At 41.4% G+C, this 19,391-nt stretch overlaps 1 protein-coding gene across 1 annotated transcript in view; it reads left to right on the forward strand.

The window, feature by feature from the left end:
• Positions 1–19,391, forward strand: part of fbln2 (fibulin 2) — a 73,053-nt gene that overhangs the window by 40,049 nt on the left and 13,613 nt on the right. The window contains exons 7-9 of the mRNA XM_061041439.1: positions 1,629–1,745; positions 5,249–5,350; positions 16,743–16,877. Of these exons, the coding sequence (XP_060897422.1) occupies positions 1,629–1,745; positions 5,249–5,350; positions 16,743–16,877 (354 nt within the window). The remainder of the gene's footprint in view (positions 1–1,628; positions 1,746–5,248; positions 5,351–16,742; positions 16,878–19,391) is intronic.

Consider the following 19,391-nt stretch of genomic DNA (forward strand, 5'->3'; position numbering starts at 1 on the left):
TTAGTAAGAAATAAATCAAGTGATTATAAAATGTAAAAGTTGAGGCACCAGGCCCCCCCCCCCCCCCCCCACCTACTCTCTGAAATCACGTTTGCCTTGTAAATCATTGTGCTTCCAATGCCATGTTCTGCGTTTTTTTCCCTAAATTATATTTAAATATCTCACATTTAGAGTCATCATGAGCATTGGTTACGTGAAACTGCTCCAGCTCAACAGAGGACAATATAACTTTTTTCTCAGGACATACATGACTGCAAAACTGATCCCTTTTAGTGACATTGGTTGAGTGGCCCTTGAAGGACTTCATCTGTCCTGTAATCTTTAAATTAGCCTTCTGTTGAAAAGCTAATCTGTTAGCATGTGCACTGAAGGCTGTTGACCGTTTGCTTTGGCGCTGTTTCTTAGCTTTGATTATTGGAATTGTTCAGTGGACTCAGTTCAGAAGCAGGGATAAATTACTGAAATGGACAAACACACACACACACACACACACACACACTCTACACCAACACACACATACACACACTCCAGGGTCAACTGCCTGTGTAAGATCAAAACCTGGATGTCAACCAATTTCCTTAAGCTCAACAGCAATAAAACTGAGCTCATGTTTGAAGACCCCGAGGCGCCGCTTAGGAAGGTTGGAGATTTCCTGTTGGAAGTAGAAGGGTGCTCCAATCCGCCCATCCTCTGAGGTCCACAACCCGGGCGTCATCCTAGACTCTGTCCTGATTCAAGGCTTGTCTTTATCCGATTTATTTTCCAAAGAATCCTCAAGTGTGTGGTGTTACTTAATGAGTCATCTAGTGTGTGCTTTTAAAGGCTATGATATAAACAATATACCTCCTTAATGACAATGAAATACACCTTTTTTTGAGGTTCAATTATTATATAATCCATAATGATTCCACAACATTTTCAGTCCAAATCAGGCACACTAAATGGCTGTTACTGGGAATGCATTTCTCTTCTGACCATCCAGCTATGACTCAGGTTTGTTTTCCACTTTAGTGTTTGCAGCCTTCTGCACATGCTTTCAGATGCTTTTCATGCAGCCTCCTTTTTCACCTTTTGGTAATGCGCTCTTATTTCAATTCAAATGTCTCATTGTGATTCAATGAGAGGGAGATGACGGAATAGCTGGGCAGTTAAACTTAAGTATTTTATGTCCATTATAAGCTTTAATTAAGGAATCTTGTTTTTTTATTGTGCGTGCGTTTATGGTCATTTTACTACGACCACGCTGTGGTTCAAAGCAACAACGGGTTTCATCATTATACATCGTGGCACTCAAGCTAAAGCCAATTAAACAGGCTCATCAAAATTCCCCCACAACCTCAAATGAAGGATGATTTATTCAGAGACATTTCTCTGCTCCATAAAAGAGCGTAATGACAAAAACATCCAGCCAGAGTCAAATTATATTGTGTGTTTCGGAAATAGTTACACATGTAGGATATTTAATCTTTGACTCTGGTTGAATATATCGGCAACATGTTACTCAGCCTGCCTCCATTCATTCTGCATCCTCAGTATGAAGTAATTTCCATTTTGCGGGGTTAACTCTTCACTGACCTCATAAACACACACTCACAATTTCCCCTGGTATTTTTTTCCCCCATGTGCAGTGAGTCCTGATGAGGACAATAGAGTCAGAGAGGAGCCTGCTGTGGTCCCAACACAAAGTACAACAACCAGTACAACCACCACCAGCCCGCCACGTGCCCGCTTCAATCCTTGTGCAGGTAACTTCCAGCAACATTACACTCCAATGCATGTAACACCAATGTGTGCAGGATTCATGCCTGATGTTTAAATATGGTACGTAAATGTCAAAAAAACCTCTAAGATCTTAAATCATAAGGAATCTCTCATGCTGTTCTTTCAAATATGTTAAGTTGCGTTACTACACAGCTGTGTTTAATACTTGATTATTATACTTTTAATCTGATGTAAAACATTCTAGAGAAATATTTAATTAAACCCAGAGCATAAGATTTTTTTTTTTTTTTTTAATACTTTATCAATCCCTGAGGGAAATTCTTGAAGGTGGAGAAATCTCAGCCTGTTTCCCAGTATTGGGAAGGATTACTGTTAATGTCTCTCATATGTGTCTTTAAGAGCTAGCCCCCCCCCTCCCCCGCAGCGTACACGACATTGAATGGTGAAATGTGAAAATGAGTGAAACTCCGATCGATGCAAATTGACCTCATTTGAAACAATAGATGACCTATTCAGAAGCAAATGAAGCCACGGGATTTCAGATGATTCACTGACATTGCATTACTTCTTGGATAGCTGAGAGAGATAGCACTGGAGTTTCTCTATTACCTCAACATGGGAATATGAAATGTGATTGGCAGATTATGAGCTGGAATGTTTTTCTTCTTGCTGCGAGAGCCTTTTCTTGAAGGATCCCTCCTTGGCTTAAGTTCAGTGCTGTAGCTTCATGTGCAGTGGGTGATGAGAGTGTTTGGGGCTTTAGAGAGGGGTTTCATAGAAGGCGGTGAAGTGTAAAGCACTCGTGTCTCCTGCCTACAGCACAGTAGGCCAGATGCATCTGCTCAGTGCATCACTTCTGCTTTTATAAAATAAAGCAGGTAAGCAGACGTGAGGAGAGCTGACAGGATGTGTCTATGCACAGTTTGACTGCCCTTAGCGGAGGACATCTATTATTTAAAAACCAAAACAAGCAGGGGTGTTTGTCTTTCTTCATGCATTCCCACTGATACACTAAGGGAACAAGGTGTTTTTATGCATGCAAGAAACTGCTGAAGATTCCCCAAATGTTCGGGGTGAGCTGCATGTGTGTTTTTTTCCTGCCAGCTGTCTCGTAATATTTCCGCATGAAGTGACAGTAAGCCAATGTGTGAACGCAGCAGGAGATATTCAGGAGAAATTAACTGCAAGCGAGAGACGGTGATGACATTTACATCCCCCTGACCGTGGCAATCTTCTGTGCACTTAACGAAGCTGCTTCATCTACTCTTCTTTTTCTCTTTGCTGCCTGTGTGTTCTTTCCCACTCTGTCGTTGTAACTGTGAATTTTATTTTATTTTATTTTACCTTTATTTAACCAGGCAGGTCATTAAGAGCAGATTTCTTATTTTCAACGACGGCCTGGCAAAAGACAGAAGCCTTTTGAGGGGGGGTGCGGGGCTGAAAGGAAAGGTCAGTGTTAAAAGGACAAACAGCACAGTTAGAAGATAGCAGCGGACAACTTTTCCAAACAGTCACAGCACAATAAAAAGTTAAAAGAACATACCAGCCATAAGGAAGGCAAAACACAGTCATCACATGTACAACGTATCCTCCTTACATACACTCACAACAGCACAGCACATAGATGTGTGGCATACACATGCAATACACAGAGAGGTGAACATCTAAAAGACAACATGCATGGGAGAGACAGTAATGAGCCAGCAGATAGAGGTTTGGGAACAGTCAGTGCACTGAGAAACAGTTGCAGTTGTCAGTGAGAGTGTCCATGATAGAGTCCTTGAAAGCTGATTTAGGGATGAGAGTGTCCAGTTTGAGAGTTTTTTGTAAGTTGTTCCAGTCGATGGCTGCAGCAGCCCGGAATGATGTTTGACCGATAACTGTATTTGTTTTTGGGGATTTTTAGGAGAATGTCACAACAGGGTCTAGACGCTGACTAGACTCTTCTCCTCTGTCGCCCCCCGGTGGTGGAATGAACTTCCAAACTCCATTCGATCTGCAGAGTCCCTCTGCACCTTTAAGAAAAAGCTAAAGACCCAGCTCTTTCATGAATACCTACTAACTTAATGATGATGGTCTCCATATTATTGATGATGATGATGGTTGTGACGATTGTTTTTGTTTAATAACGACGACTTATAAGATGGTTTCTATACTGATTAGAGCTCTCAAGAACTGACCTCAATTGAGATTATTGTTTTTCAATCATTCTTAAGGTTCAACACAGCTAAAATTGAGCTGTGCTTGGCTTCCTTCTGTCCAAATACGGCAGCAAGTCCTTTTTTTAATATAAATAATGATAAAACACAAACGTCATCCTCTCACTCACATCAGAACTGTCACAGAAGTTTCTAAAAAACCTATGAGACACATACATTACATGGCATCGCCTGCATACATACAAATATACATATATGCAAATACACAAAAACAAAAAGCTCTCCATGTGGAATAATGGAAATTCTGGGGTCTGAAATCATAATTCCATATAAAAATATATAAAAATAAAAGTTAAAATCAAAAGAAGTGCCTTCTTAAAAGATGAGAAAAACTGCCGTCAATGTTGTGCTTTGCCTCTGGTCACTTCCTGTCAGCACCTGTGTGTCCAATCAGACTCAAAGCTGATCGTTTGCTCTTACTGACATTGTTCCCTTTTTTCTAGATCCTTACTTGTGTTGTTCTTACTCTCTGATGTACGTCGCTTTGGATAAAAGAGTCTGCTAAGTGAATTGTAGAATGTGGAGGTGAAGACGTCCAATTAACCGTTGCATTAATATGAAGGCAAACAACATCATTAATGTGTCAGATTCTTTCACTAGGTTCACCATCTTGGATTCCTGTAGTGTCTTTTCTATGCCATGCCTTTCCTCCTTGGACCGCTTCCCCTTCTCCCATCAGACAGGGAAAACTTCACGCATGTGTGAATAAGCAACTCAGGAAGATTTCAGGCTGCCTGGAAATCTTTCAGAAATGTTCAGGAGTGCTTGTGTGAAAACAGCTATACTTTCTTTTTTTCTCTGCTGTGATGACGCTGCAGCATTTTCCTAAACCCAATATCGAGTGCGAACAGTGCAAACCCTCGAGATGCAAGAATCTCTCCTCCAGAGACTTTAACAAAGGCCCCTTCTTCAATAGAGTGTCTGATTTGTTATAAGAATATCCTGATCAATGAACGGAGCGTCCCTCTGACTCTTCACTCCTGCATAGCTTCAGTGTGACACAGTCCCTGTCTGGTCCATGCCTCTTTGTGACAGGACTATCGAGCTGTTAAATAGCGAGAATTGATTTCTGTTGTGCTGGATGTGACGGCTCATGAGAGGCTCCTTCCTGCAGGGGGGTGATGATCAGTGCGAGGGTGTGAAGGTAGAGTCAGGAGCCTGGGGGGAGCAAAACAACATGGCAATGAGTTAGCAGGACAGCAGAGACACAGCACAGGGATGAAGAATTTAAGACATTATGAGTGAATGACTGTCCTGCGGGCATAGCTGTGTGAAGTCATGCAGCTCATTTTTTTTGTCTCCAACAGAAAATGGTCCTTGCAGTCAACATTGTACGGCGGTGGCAGGCCGGGCTCGCTGCTCCTGCTTCCCAGGCTTCTCTCTGATGATGGACGGACACACGTGTGAAGGTAAGGGCTGCTCATTCTTCTTGTTGGCAGTAATTGGAGCCTCTCACAATGCTTCCCTTAAGCTCTCTCCCCCTCGAAAAACAGGGTTTGCACAAGGTAACAAACCAACCCAACACGAGTAACAATACCGCTCACTGCTGTGTAAATGAACAACAACAAACACATACAGTCATGGCAACAGAACAGATGTGCATCGGAGCAGTATGTCCAGAGATCAGGACACTTTTATAATTGGATGCAGTCACTCATGAAGCAGGAGAAACTGCGGCTCTTGTGTGGCTAAACAATGCATCGACTGATTGGGTTCCAACTTCCTGGTGCCTGGAGCATTAGTCAACCTTAGCCAATTACTCCTGGTGGGGAGCTAAAGCTGCAAGAACAAAAACCACTTTACATTGTATCTGTGCACTTGGATACCTTTTTCCTTTCAGAAAGCCATGCATGGAAACATGGAAGAACAGCGTCACTGGAGAAACGGACAGGCGGAGGTCAGAAGACACATCTGCTTTTTTTTTTTTTTTTTTTTTTTTACGACAAAAATGAAGCGTTAGCTACAGGATGCTTGAAAACAGAACCACATGGTAACACAATTTTTAAGTTGTATAGTCTCAATTTGAACCATACGTGATGTTTCCTATGTTTTGTGGTTTTATTTGACAGTTTATTACCTCAAAACAATTTGAAACCAATAATGCACCAGGTGTGGGAAAAAAAGAAACAATATACATCATATGGTGATATTATTTTATTATATCACACTTATTAAAAAAGGTCAATTAATCATGGGAGGGCTTACATCTGTGCTGTGTTAAATCCTGGACTGCTGGATAGCTGTGTTGTAATTGGATTGAAGATATCTGGCCTTTTGTCACCAACATATCGACAACAGGAGCAAAGCAGCCGATTGATAAAAGGAAAAAAAGACTTATGTAGCATGTAGAGTCATAAAGGGGAGCAATAGATCATCATAAACTATTGAAATGTATTGATTGCCTTACAAGCAATTCATTTGTTGCCCTATTCTCTCTTTATTTCAAGCCGTTTTGTTCCTCCTGAAGACATACTATACATACCTTTAAACATAATGCACTGATGTTTTTTTTTTAAGAGCTATGCTTTTTAGTTTTAAGTATATATAACTCAGCAGGCAGCAGAAAATAACACATTTTTTGTTTGGAGTTGAAAGGGACCAAAACACACCTAAAGGAAAAGAGAATATTGGACTTCAATGAACCAGAACCACTCTCATAAGCTAACGGGACCCCATGCCTGCTGGATGGATAAATAAACAGATAAATATGGAAGGGTCTTCTAACATGTTATCAAGGGCTCCCAATCTTTGGGAGTCTCATGATTCAGTTCGATTTCGATTCTTGGGGTCACACTTCGATTCAGAATCTATTCTGGATTCATGATTCAAAGTCTATTTTATAAATTAGTACATACTCCAGTCATCTGTGAGTCTGGCGTGAATTTCTTGTTGCTCTATTTGGCATTCTACTGATTAGCCCAAAAAAAAATGTCTGAAGTTATGAATCTGTTTAAAATCTCAGAGGATAAGAATCTCGATTTTTACATTTATCGATTTTTTTCCGCACCTCTAATGTTATCCATTACAACTTTATAAGGGTTAACACTTCATTAAAAGATTTAGCTAAATCTAATACAGCCTGACAATAAATGTTCCCATAATGAAGGTGTAGTGAACAGTTTTTGTTCCAGCAGTGTTGATTTCACTTTATGGTCAGTTTGGGGGATGAAGCTGTTGTTGAATTTGTATAACTGAGAGGAGTGTACCAAGGCTTCCCTCACATCATTTTTTTTTTCAATAAATATTGATTTAAAACTCATATTTCTTATTTACAAGACATCAGAGATAAAATCAGAGAGTTCAACTAAATGCTTTTTAACAAGGAGTTGTATTTATCAGTAGCAGAGTCAGGTGTAAGCCCCTTCCTTTTGAAGTAAATAGGAGTGTATCTTGTTACTTTTCAGATTCAATAACAGAATTACATTACTATTACAGACAGTTATAAGTAAACGATGAGAATATAGCTTTGACTTTGAGTTGTAGACTATGTTCAGAAGGCAAAACGTTGGCCACCGAAAATAATGACAATTCTAATTTCACAAAGCACCTAGCTGAACAACACACTTCTACTAAACTAGTTGTTGGAGACCCAGATGAAGCTCATGTTAACTCGACTGACCGAAGGAGTCACTCCATCCAAACAGATAAAACTTCATTTCAAATCACCACCAGCTCCATGATCTGTAAGCCAGGTCTAAACAGACAGATAGCAGGGTATGTTGATGACGACATGCTTTCCACTGGTGAGTCTGTTGCCTTCAGAGAACATGGATGTATAACAGAAGTGGATACAGAATTGGAGGCGGAGCCCTGTTCATTCCTTCAAGCTGCTCAGTTGCACATAAAGCAAAAAAAGTTTGAATTCCGGGTGTAATAGTACCCGGATCTTCCGTGTTTTTTGGCCCATAGAGCATGCACATTTACAGGCGCTGTCCCGTGGCTCTGATGCACTTTCATTATGTCTTGAAAAACATCTCTGATTAAATATTTAATTGGATTTTACTTATAATTTTAAAAAGGGTTATTTAAGTGTCCATATCGGGAAGTTGATGTAGTTGTGGCTGCAATACCAGGTTTGGCCACTATGTAAAATTGGCTTCAACAGTCAGCGCACTTCCTGGGGGCTTCTCATAGAACCAATTAGAAAAATACTAACATATTATGAATGGCTACAATGTGAAATTAAATTTGCGAGGTTGTTTCCTCTCACACTGCCTCAGCAACACTAAATAATGTGAACATTGATGTGAGTATTGGACAGAAAAAAAGGAAAGCTAAAGGTACTTTCCCATGAAATAGTTACTTGTATCATGCAGTAACTCAGATACTAACTCAGTAACGTTTTGATAGTAACTAGAGCTGTAACTAGTTCTTCAGTAACTCGCCCATCAGTGATCAGAAGTGAGAATCAAAAGAAGTTGTTGCTGCTGAGAATCAAAACACATCAAATTAATAAAAAAAAAAGCTGTATTTATCTTGGGCATGGATGCAACATTCAAACTCTCTGCAGAAGAAAATGTAAGTCATGCCAAATACTATTTTCCATGATTGGCCTTACAGTAATATATTTCCTGTAGTAGTTAGTAAATTGATTGGTGAATTTGCAACAGGGTGAAAACTTAGCAGCTGTTTTCCTTTGTGAATAAAGTGATTTATGATCCAACTCTGAAATCCAATACACACCAACTCAAGAAGAGCTTCTTGTTCAAACCCCTCCTTGTAGTATAATTATGAACCTTGTAACCTGTACAAGATGTTATGACAGAAATGCAAACATAGTAGGATGTTAATGAATTTACTGTCATAGTAGTTGTCTTTCATAAAATGCTTTTCTAACACATCTGCTTCATTATAAAAGGCCCACTGTGAGAGAGGGATTCCCTTCAGTTATGGCTGTGAATATACAGTCAAAGTGCAATTTCTCTCTGAGTTTATTTAAACTGTCTGTCAGTCGGCCAATGGAATAAAACCTCTGCATGCACGAGCTCTACACACGAGTTAGTGTTCCCCTCATATCACCTCATTCAGAGAGCAGAGCGGGGACCTTCTCACAAAGTGTTTCCACATGTGAACATGTGGGTGGGCAACTTTAGGCCTGGACTGGAATTAAAGCAAATAGCACTACAAGATGTGAGTGTGAGGGGGGTATTAGAGGGTTTGATGGAGATCTAATTACTGTGTGAAGTAAACCCCCAGCAGCAGGTACACTATAGTTTATCATACCGACTGTGAAAACACTGAATGATTAACACCTTTGGGTGTTTGCAGACGAGTAATCTAAAATGTGTTAGGCAAATGTAAGCACCTCTATTTGACTGTGTGAGAATTTGATTCACAGATGTGCGGTTTACACACAAAGCTGCTACCATATCGTCATATCGTCTCACACACAGCTGTTCCCATGGAGATGTGTTCGTATGTGTGTGTGTGCTCGCGCATGTGAATAAGCAGGATCCTCCAGTGTGCCATCAGAAAAGAGCTGTGTGAAGAGAGCTTTAAACATATGAACAGTAAGAGTTTGGGTTAGCCAGTAAATCAGAGATCTGTCATTATCTCTCTCTACATCACCAAGCTGTGAATGGATACACATGCAGACATTTTGCAGTCCAAACACACACAAAAGCACGCCAACAACTCCAAATTCAGATATCAAAAGGGTTTCTAGCTTTAAACTGTTCGATTTCGATTTCCAAATTGCCTAAACAAGGTGTTTGAGATCAGGGTTGGATTTTTCTTTTTGCAGAGGAGCTGCATGAATAAGTGTTTTCAGGTCAGACCTGAGAGCTTTTACACTGACGAGACCTTGCAGCACTTTTTACTTTATTAGTCCAGTGAGGGGAAATTACTTTTGCACTCCGTTATTGAGACATGCTTGCACACATAGGCTGCAATACACACACACACACACACACACCACAGGATCCTATGGACATGCACTGATGGAGAGAAGTCAGAGTGAGCGGCATCACATGAAAGAGCGTTCGGGTTATGTGTCTTGCACAAGGGCACCTCAGTCCATACTTTGGTCCGCACCAGGACTTGTACCGGCGACCTTCCAGTTCCCAACACAAGTCCATACACACTGAGCTTCAAACACAAATAGTTCCCAAGGCCGACTGCGTGACCATCTCTGTGGTCACATTCTAACATCTTTTTTGGGTTTACATGTGGGATTTTCCTGAGAGTGGGATTTTTCTACTCCACCAAACGTTGTGCAAGATATTACTGCTGATTGACCACAGTTTTTTTCTTTTGTACCAGAGACACTGCTCAGCCAAACAAAGAGAAAAAAATGTGGTCTGATCCAGACTAAAGGCCATTTCTTTGTGCTGCATCACACAGAATGCATAATCATTGAAATGTAATCCATCTTCCCTGAGGGGAGTTTGGATTCACTGCAAGGTTATATAGTAGGGCTTGTTTAAAGAGCACTGCTGTCTTCTGTTTTTGACTCTTTTACCTTCAATGGTTTTTTGATGATGCTTTAATGAGTACAATAGTGGAATAAAGTATCGCCAAGATATCCTTGTTAACTGGGAAAGAAAATGTCAAAGAAAATACACCAATGAAGTGTTTAGAAATGAATTAAATATTTGGACAAATCCTCATCATAAATTCTGACATTTGGTTGTACTTTGCCTCCAGCTACTTAACATTTGCTTTCCTCAGCATGAGGTGGTGTTGTTTGAGATGTTAATAAGGATTTCACCCAAAACAAGTGAGCCTTTTGATTCAGCCATGACACGCTGTGTAAGTGTTTGTATGTATTTGTGTTAGTTTTCAAAGATCTGTTGGTCAATGTGATTATCTGTTTGCATCCCTAAGTTTCAAGGGGGGGGATTAGGTTAACAGGTTTAGGAGGGCATCCAATAAGAATGAGACCTTTTTAATGTATCACTCTTAAAAGGTAGGTGCAGCAAGGAAGGTCTTGCACACAGAGAACAAAAGGAGTACAGATGGGGAGTCTTGATTGATAATATTCTTAATGAATCACAGTGGGGCTGAACACAGGGGTTCCCAACCTTTCCCATGTCAAGGGCCCCCATTACACATTGACCCTGTGGCGGGGAACCTTAACAGTGCAAAGGGAAGCAAGCATGGCGAGCCGCTCTAAATGTGGTTTACTCCAATGAAACGCTTGCTTTAGGTACAAAGGCTTTTGGGAGGTTTTGTTGTCGCCTCACTCGATGGCGAGAGGAGTGGCGTTCACACTCAACCTGGACGGAGGTTGGCCAGTTGGGATCAGCTGGCGGACAGAACTCCTTTGATTCTGAATCCGAGTTCTGTCTTTGTTTTTCCATCATGTTGACTCAATACATGCAAGAGGGTAGACATTACTGGAGCTGCATGTTGTTCATTTTTAATTTTGTGTTCCTTCCTGGTCCACAGGCTGATAAAGGTTTTGACCTTTTTAGTGTTAAAACATGCAGCACCATCTCAGCAATGGAAGAAACATGTTGTATTGTCCACACGTCCCAGGTGGATATGTCCATGTGTGTCAACGTGTAACATTTTTATCTCTAGAAAAATAGGAAACAGGAGGACAGTCGAACGCCCCACTGCCCGTGTCATCAGTGACTAGAATGTCCAATGTTTTTTTACAACATTCAGATCTCATGTCCAAGTCGTAAACCAGTAGTATTAATTGCATTAGTTAGCATCCATTAGCTGCAGTGGGGTAATGGGATAAACAGGTTTTGGAGGGCACCCAATAAGAATGATACAGTTGTAATTTATCCCTCTTTGAAGCTGAAGAAAAGCTAAGGGGAGAGTTTAAGAGATGCCTGTCAACTCTCAAGAAGTCTAATCAATTAAATAAATGCGTTTGGACCCTGGGTGCACAGCGGTTTAAAACCAGCTCTTCAAAGTGAGCCAGATCATTTGGCTCAGTTCAGCAGTAAGAGCAGCTGCCTCGGCTCCCAAACAGCTCTTAATTTAGCACCACTCCTGGCCATAACTCAGCCAAATTTAGCAATGTTCTGATCTACGGTTAGCAAGTAAGAACATTAATCACCAACATTATATTGCTACAGCTTATAATAATTCAAGAATACCAATGTTTCACTCGATGTTTGGATAAGATAATAAGGCTTGGCTTAGCATTCTTATCATAGACAGGATACTAATGAGGCACTGATCCAATTTTTAAAGTACAGAAAAATATTTATGTAGCGTTGTTCAAGGTGTTTTGTTGCTTTCAATACATCACTGGGAAGATTCTCTTTGCAATGTGGACAAAGTTAACTGCTTCATTTCATCTACATTTTTAGTTCGGTTGAACTCATTCTACCACCGCACCGTTGGCACATAAGCGTTGCAGATATTTCAAGTAGCTGCAGAAGTTGGTGGCTTAACAAGCATGAAATACTTCCAAACTGGTTTGCCTAATTGTTTGTGCCCTCCTACCAACTGAGCCAGCTGTGGATCAGCGGAAGAGAAGAGTTGGATGTTTCTCAGCTGGAAGGTCGGGGATTCGATCCCGCGCTCCTGCAGCTACATGTCTGATGTGTCTTTGGGCAAGACTCTGAACCCCAAGTTGCTCCCGCTGCTTCGTCGATGACGTATGAATGGGATTAGTTACTTCTGATGTTCACTTTAAACAGCAGCCTCTACCATCAGTGTGTGAATGTGAAGCTGTGACCTTCAGAATAAAAGCGCTTTGAGTAGTCAGAATAAGAGAAAAGCGCTATACAAGCTGAAGTCCATTTACCATTTACTATATCCAAATAAACTAAAGTTATATATTCAGCACTAACCATGTGCTGTTGCTCACTTTCATTTTGTCTGGAAATTCTTTGCATGTCTCAAATATTGGTTTGACACCAACAACATCATCGCGTTTTCTGAGGACATATGGTATATTTCAAGAAGCCTCAGAAGTTAGCGGCGTAACAAGCGTCAAATAGTTAATTGTTAGCGCCCTACATTCAATGTTAGCTCTGCGCCGCAAAAAGCACAGGCCTACCTGCACACTGAGTGATGACAGAGCCGTAACTGAATTGTATCGATCTGCCCCAATGAATCGGCCCATTGTCGCTGATACCCGATCTAACGATCTCTGAATCATTGAGGTGACACTTCTCATTGGAAAAAATACAATTTCTGTTTGACAAATTACTGCAGTAATGTGTAGCAGAATTTTCCCTTTACATAGCAGATTTTTAGATTATTGTTGCACATCTTGTGCAGTCATAACTAGATAACGTGAGGTCTCCAGGCAAACTGTACTAAAGCCTTAACAAAACATTGCCCTGCATGTATTCTCCTCATTTGTATCATTTTTTTTTGGCACATCCTCCTGACTTAATCCCTCGTAATAATGATGTGGAAATCATGCTCGCAGCTTGCTGTCCTCTCAGTCCCACCTGTCTGTGGCTGTGTAATCCTAAACCTCATGTCTAGAACCACATCTGCGAATAAGCCAAGGCTGACTTCACTATCTCAGCTTGAACTTTTCAAAAAAAAAACTCACGGTCTGCTGGCTCTGGTGTGAAAGCACAACAGGGTGTGTGTTTACTTCTGGGCCTAATCGCTTTGCCTCTCAGACATCTCCCCGTGCACAGTCTCCTCTGGCCTCTTGATGGAATTCTTCCAAAGGCTGCCAGTTGCTTTCCCCTCGATGTTCGATGAAGCATTTGTATTTTTCAAAAAATAAGAGTCCTTGTTCCCCACCTTGTATGTATTGGATCACTTCACTCCTCACTGCTGTGTAATCTCGGTGTCCCTGGGGGAAAGGAACCTTGAGGCACTTTTTTTCCCCTTTTATTTTCTTTTTTTGGCTCTCGGAATGACGCACTGGAAAAATGCTGGCCACCAGAGTGGAAGGAGAAGGCGACTTTCTGCAAGACTGGCAATACACAAACATTGGAAACGGTCCCATCCATCCCTCGGCTTGACGGGGAGCTATAGACCCAGAGGATGAGGCAGATTCAGCGCTCGGTTTGCTTTGCCCCTGGAAATATCCTCCCTACGATGAAGACAGCAGATGTCTCTCGGTTGGGGGAACAAACGGGGACATTTGCAAAGGCAAGGCCCCAAACGGGACTCTTGTCAGCACAGCGCTGCGTGCACAGTAAACTATAAGTCCTGAACACTCTGCTGCAGTGTCAGAAGGGGAAAGTGTTCATTTAAGTGAGTAAGGTGAATGTGTTTTTTTTCTTGCAGCTCCTAAGAGGCTTCATATAATCGAATAAACTGTGTTCTGTGCTGTGAGAGGCGATGCTTGTGTAGTTTTCGGAGGTGAATAACCTTACAGGGAAAAGAGCTGCAGGATGTTTCTCACACACCAGGTGCACGATGGAAACCTCAGATCAGTGTTTTTTTTCTCCTCCTGCTGCTCCTGGTTGGAAGGTGTTGTAAGACACACAGCTCATTCAAATTCCCCGTAGCAAAAGCTTTGAAAGTTGAGAAAAGGGATTCCAGCGAGGGACTGCCAACGGATACAAAGGCAACACAAGAGAATATGTTCCCCTCTTGTTCCTGCCTTTTGTTCTTCAGCCTGGGCTCCTTCTCGCAGATTTGTACAAGACCTTTACGTCGGGTTCCCCTGTGGAATATTTTTGTGGTGATCTTCAAATCTGGGAGACTGCCACGCGGCGTGCATTCACACAGACACTCGGATATACACGTAATATTCCCAGTCCAACGATATCAGAGCATCCAGCTAATCGGCCATGCGCTACTGTGCGTGATAGCGGTATGCAGCAGTTTGATAAAGATGAGCCACAACAGAGCGGCGGTCCACTGTCTTGGCATGATCACACCAGTGTCATAAATCAACAGCGCCTGTTTACCGGCTGCAGAGCTTTTTTTTTTTTTTTGGCTGATAAAGATTTAAAGGTTTGCTCCTGTGAAGTTTATTTCACACAAACAAGCATCACAAGCAAAACACCACTTAGCCTTTGCCAAGAACTGATATTTTAAATTTGACTGGGGCTTTGCAAAGCAGTCGTGTCAGAAGTTGATGTAACGGCCTGCAGAACAGCGCTGCATGATGTATTCTGGGAGGGTGATGTGGGCAGTATGAGTTGTGGTAATAATAAATCTGGACTTAGTCTATCTTAAGTTAAATGGCCTGTTTTCTTTTCTGCACACACATATATTCAAATTACTTTAATCATGGCCTTTGATATGTGCATGACAGAAAATAATGAAGGGGAGAACATATATATTGAAATGACCGTATTAATTGCACCTAACTGTCAGTGACAATATATGCTAGCTTCTGTCGCCTCGCACATCATTTGTTTTTTTAAGAACATTTGCATAAAATTGTAATCGCCACCGTTAAATATGGCTAGCTGACATCAAAGCTGACTAAGAACCAGGCAGGACAGCAGAAAAAAACGACCTTAGGCTTTGAACACAAAACTTTCCAGAGCGTGTAGACTGTATAAGTTACCAAACACTCATAGCTAGCTTAGTTAGCAAATCAAATGTAACATTATAGATCTGCTGGATTTCACCCAAATACTTTAATTCAAACAGTTTAGTTGCTTATGCTGTGGTCCTCATCCTTATAACACTGTATACAGTAAGAGATTATAGCAAATGTGTTTGTTTACTACAAATTACACATTTTAATCTTTTCTTTACAATCAGACACTTTCATTTGATCCTCTGTCGTATAAAATAAGTGATAAGTGCAGCATTTTCTTTCAAAACAAATAAGCCCCACCACAGGTGAGTGGGTGTGGCTATGACATAGATGACTTTGTGGAGAGTTTCTCCGTTTTTTTGTCTTTACTGCCCCCCCCCCATTCACCAGTATGATGTTTTATACTATTACATTTGTGTTGCAGAAGCGCCTTTATACATGTTGCTTTGACATGAACCCTGCTGTTGCTGTTAGCTGTTGCTCATAATCCAGAAATTGTGAAGAAAAAAAACTGTCAGTATTTTTCATGACTCAAGAGGTCTCAACAAATTATTATTTAATGGATCACGTTAAACCAAATGAAATCCCCAAATTTAATAATTACAATATAAGGTGTGATAATCAGTAAAGTCAGTGGTGGGTTCTTACAGCATCCTTTACCGGATGAGCAGATAATAGAGGGAAAGGAACTTTCTTTAACTCTGTCTTCTCTAAAACCAGCACAAGCATCTGCTCCGCTGTGGTCTGCTGAGTCACTGCCAATCAGAGACACACCTGCAAGATGTCAACAGTAAAACACCACATGATGACACCAAAGAGGCATCACAGGATGTTTGAAGAGGCTTTGGAAACGAAACGGTCTGTCCTTGGTTTTGTAAACTAGAGTCACCAGTGCGTGTCGTCTCTGTGCCCCTGCAGGCGAGCGATGTCAGAGGCTTTGAAGCGACAAGACAAATTATGGTGTTCTCTTTTCTAACTTTTCCTTTTAAGAAAATCTAAACAATGAATTTTAAAATTACTTTCATATGGTTTGGACTGCACAAATAGACGACTTTTTTTCAGTTGGATTTAAGTGTCTCAGCCTGAGACTCTCATGAAAGCTTCCCAGCTAGTGATTATCATGCTGGCAAAAGCAAAATATGTAATTTTCTGGTATTCCACTAACTCTTATAAGGACTTGCTTTGTTGGTGTTTTTTTCAGGATTATTTTTGCTGACGTCAATCTGCCGCTGAGTCATTGAGCCCCATCATGGGGACAGTGTCAGGACCAGTCAGGGGGGACAGAATTAAATTCAGGCCGTGTCCATCAGCAACCTCAGAGAGTCAGCTTCACCTCTACCTCATGGTCATACACCCTCTCACCGCTTCACCTCCCCCCCCCCCCGCCATTTCTTACACACTCTCCCTTGTTCTTTCTCCTGCAGATGTGGACGAGTGTGCGACTAACACCCACAGTTGTCGTCCCAGCGAGCACTGTGTGAACACAGTGGGATCATTTGTATGCGAGCTGCGGGTCACTTGTCCTGCAGGATACCAGCTGAGGAACAGTGTTTGTGAGGGTGAGTTCATTGTAACTGATGCGTTTCATTAGGCCAATTTACCCAGCAGTCATTTCCAGAGTCACCAAAGCAGGGATGCTGATTACATCTTCTTCAGCAGGCAGGAAGGATTTTAACTTCTTTTGACTGGCAGGGGAGTCAAATTAGACGGCCTGAAAGTACAGCAGGGCCAGACTACAAAACTATCACCAGACCTTTGGAGACCAAATAGACCAAACTCAAACCAGTTTACACCATGCTCATGTACACGTACGGTGTATGCATGTGGTGTGAATGCGCACCATAGGCCTTTGCTTCACGATGGGGAACAATGTTTCATCCTCTGATCAAACCTGTTAACACTAAGACTTTGTGAATGTGGATTTTTGTACCTTAAGAAGAATGGAGAAAGCCTGCCCAGCCTAGCCATCTCTACAATTCTACAATTCTACAATTCACTTAGCAGACTCTTTTATCCAAAGCGACGTACATCAGAGAGTAAGAACAACACAAGCAAGGATCTAGAAAAAAAGGGAACAATGTCAGTAAGAGCAAACGATCAGCTTTGAGTCTGATTGGACACACAGGTGCTGACAGGAAGTGACCAGAGGCAAAGCACAACATTGAGGGCAGTTCTTGAGAGCTCTAATCAGTATAGAAACCATCTTATAAGTCGTCGTTATCAAACAAAAACAATTGTCACAACCATCATCATCATCATCAATGATATCGAAACCATCATCATTAAGTTAGTAGGTATTCATGAAAGAGCTGGGTCTTTAGCTTTTTCTCTTGAGCATAACAGCTCATCCGTAGCATGCCTACGTGTTCTGACAAGGAACAACCTTGACCTTCAAAAAGATCATTGTTGAACTAATGCATGGTGCAGAGTTTAGGTAGTTCAGGTACAGTAATAATGAATAGGACAGAAAATGACTACAATTTTTCTTTCAATCAATATCCATCTTTTTTTTCAAAGGGCTAGTGCAGCAGAAAACCTTTTAGCAGTGAGTTGCTGTTATAGCTCAGCTGATATAAGATTCCCAGGGGCAAAGGCCTCATATACCAGCTCATCCTGCAGGAAAACACTGCACATCCAAACAACGTTGTTGGGGAGCTGCTTGAACCTGTAGTCAATCTTCATGCGATCAAAACCTGCAGAATTGTTGAGAATGCATATAGTATAGAGTGGTCGAGTGGTGACCACATATCCTGTCTCACTTCAGCTGACCTATCAACCAAGGCAAAAAGGCCAATAAAATGTAAAAGAATCAGAGGACTAATGCAACTCTCTTAGCTGTTTGAGGCATACTGCATGAGGCTTAAACCAACAACTGGCTAAAACTACGGCAGGAAATGAAAGAAAAACAACTGGCTCTTCAATAATGTAACAAAATCAACTTACCAGCACACTAAAAGCTCACAAAATTGTTTTTAACTTGTTGGATAATCCACAAAAAAAACTCAGAATGAGATAAACAGGACTAATTCTTGGACTCTTTCCTTCCTGGAGTCTTTGTTCATGCCTTGCAACAACAACATTTAGCAATGCTGTTATGCATGTTTTGTAACCTTTTTAATGAATATTTATTTAAAATTAAATTTGCAATATGCAGGATGTGACTTCTACGGGGACCATGTTCACCTGCAAAAGTGATCTGCAATACAGGCGAGAAAGTTTTTCCCCCTCCATGAAAGTTATAAGTGGCCTGTTCCGAGGCTTCTGTTTGTGTTGGAGTGTGAAACTCAGTGTTTCCAGGCTCCCCAGTAATTTTAAAGAGCATCCAGCAACACACAGCAGACCTGGCTCATACTGTGGGACAGTGAGGTAGATTCTCCTGCATGCACGACACAGTCTATTCTGGTCCCACAGTTCGTCACCACATCCCCTGTATGACTCGATCTAATTGTACCCAAAAATCTAAAATAAGGGCCCTTTGGGATCTTACAAATCCCTAAATATCTGACTCAGTGTAGTGCATCATTAATAGGTATTGAGGGTATTAAAGTGTCCCAGCATTATTGATGTCGAGACAGATGCTTTCAAAGAGGCTCTTTAGCAGGAACAGGATATATTTAGGCGCCTCGTTTTTTCCCTCAGACCCAGTTTAGATGAATACAATCAACATTAAGTGACAACAAATCAACAGAGTGATGTGAAGAAATTATATAGATTATTGGAAATCATTTCCATTCTGAGGTTTAAACCATACTTTACCAGTACTAGGTCCCATGTCATGACCTAAACTCTGCTCAGTCAGCAAGACTTCATTTAGATTTCTGCTGATTTTCTTTGGCCACCAGTCGTGATGTTTGTGCTCCAGTAGACGCCCAGGTTCAATATGTGACGAGAGAATCACCCAGAGAGGAAGCATTGTGCAGGCGGGAAAGCGCTTTGTAGCTCTGTGGCTCGTGTCTCCAGCACTTGGCACCAGGCAGGACTAATCAATGTAGCGAGATAATGAAGGTAATATTTAGTCGACCATCCAACAGGGGAAAAACTAATTAGCTGCTCAGGAGGGGAAGACGGACGGC

The sequence above is a fragment of the Labrus mixtus genome, chromosome 7, assembly GCF_963584025.1.
Source record: "Labrus mixtus chromosome 7, fLabMix1.1, whole genome shotgun sequence".
Classification (NCBI taxonomy): domain Eukaryota; kingdom Metazoa; phylum Chordata; class Actinopteri; order Labriformes; family Labridae; genus Labrus; species Labrus mixtus.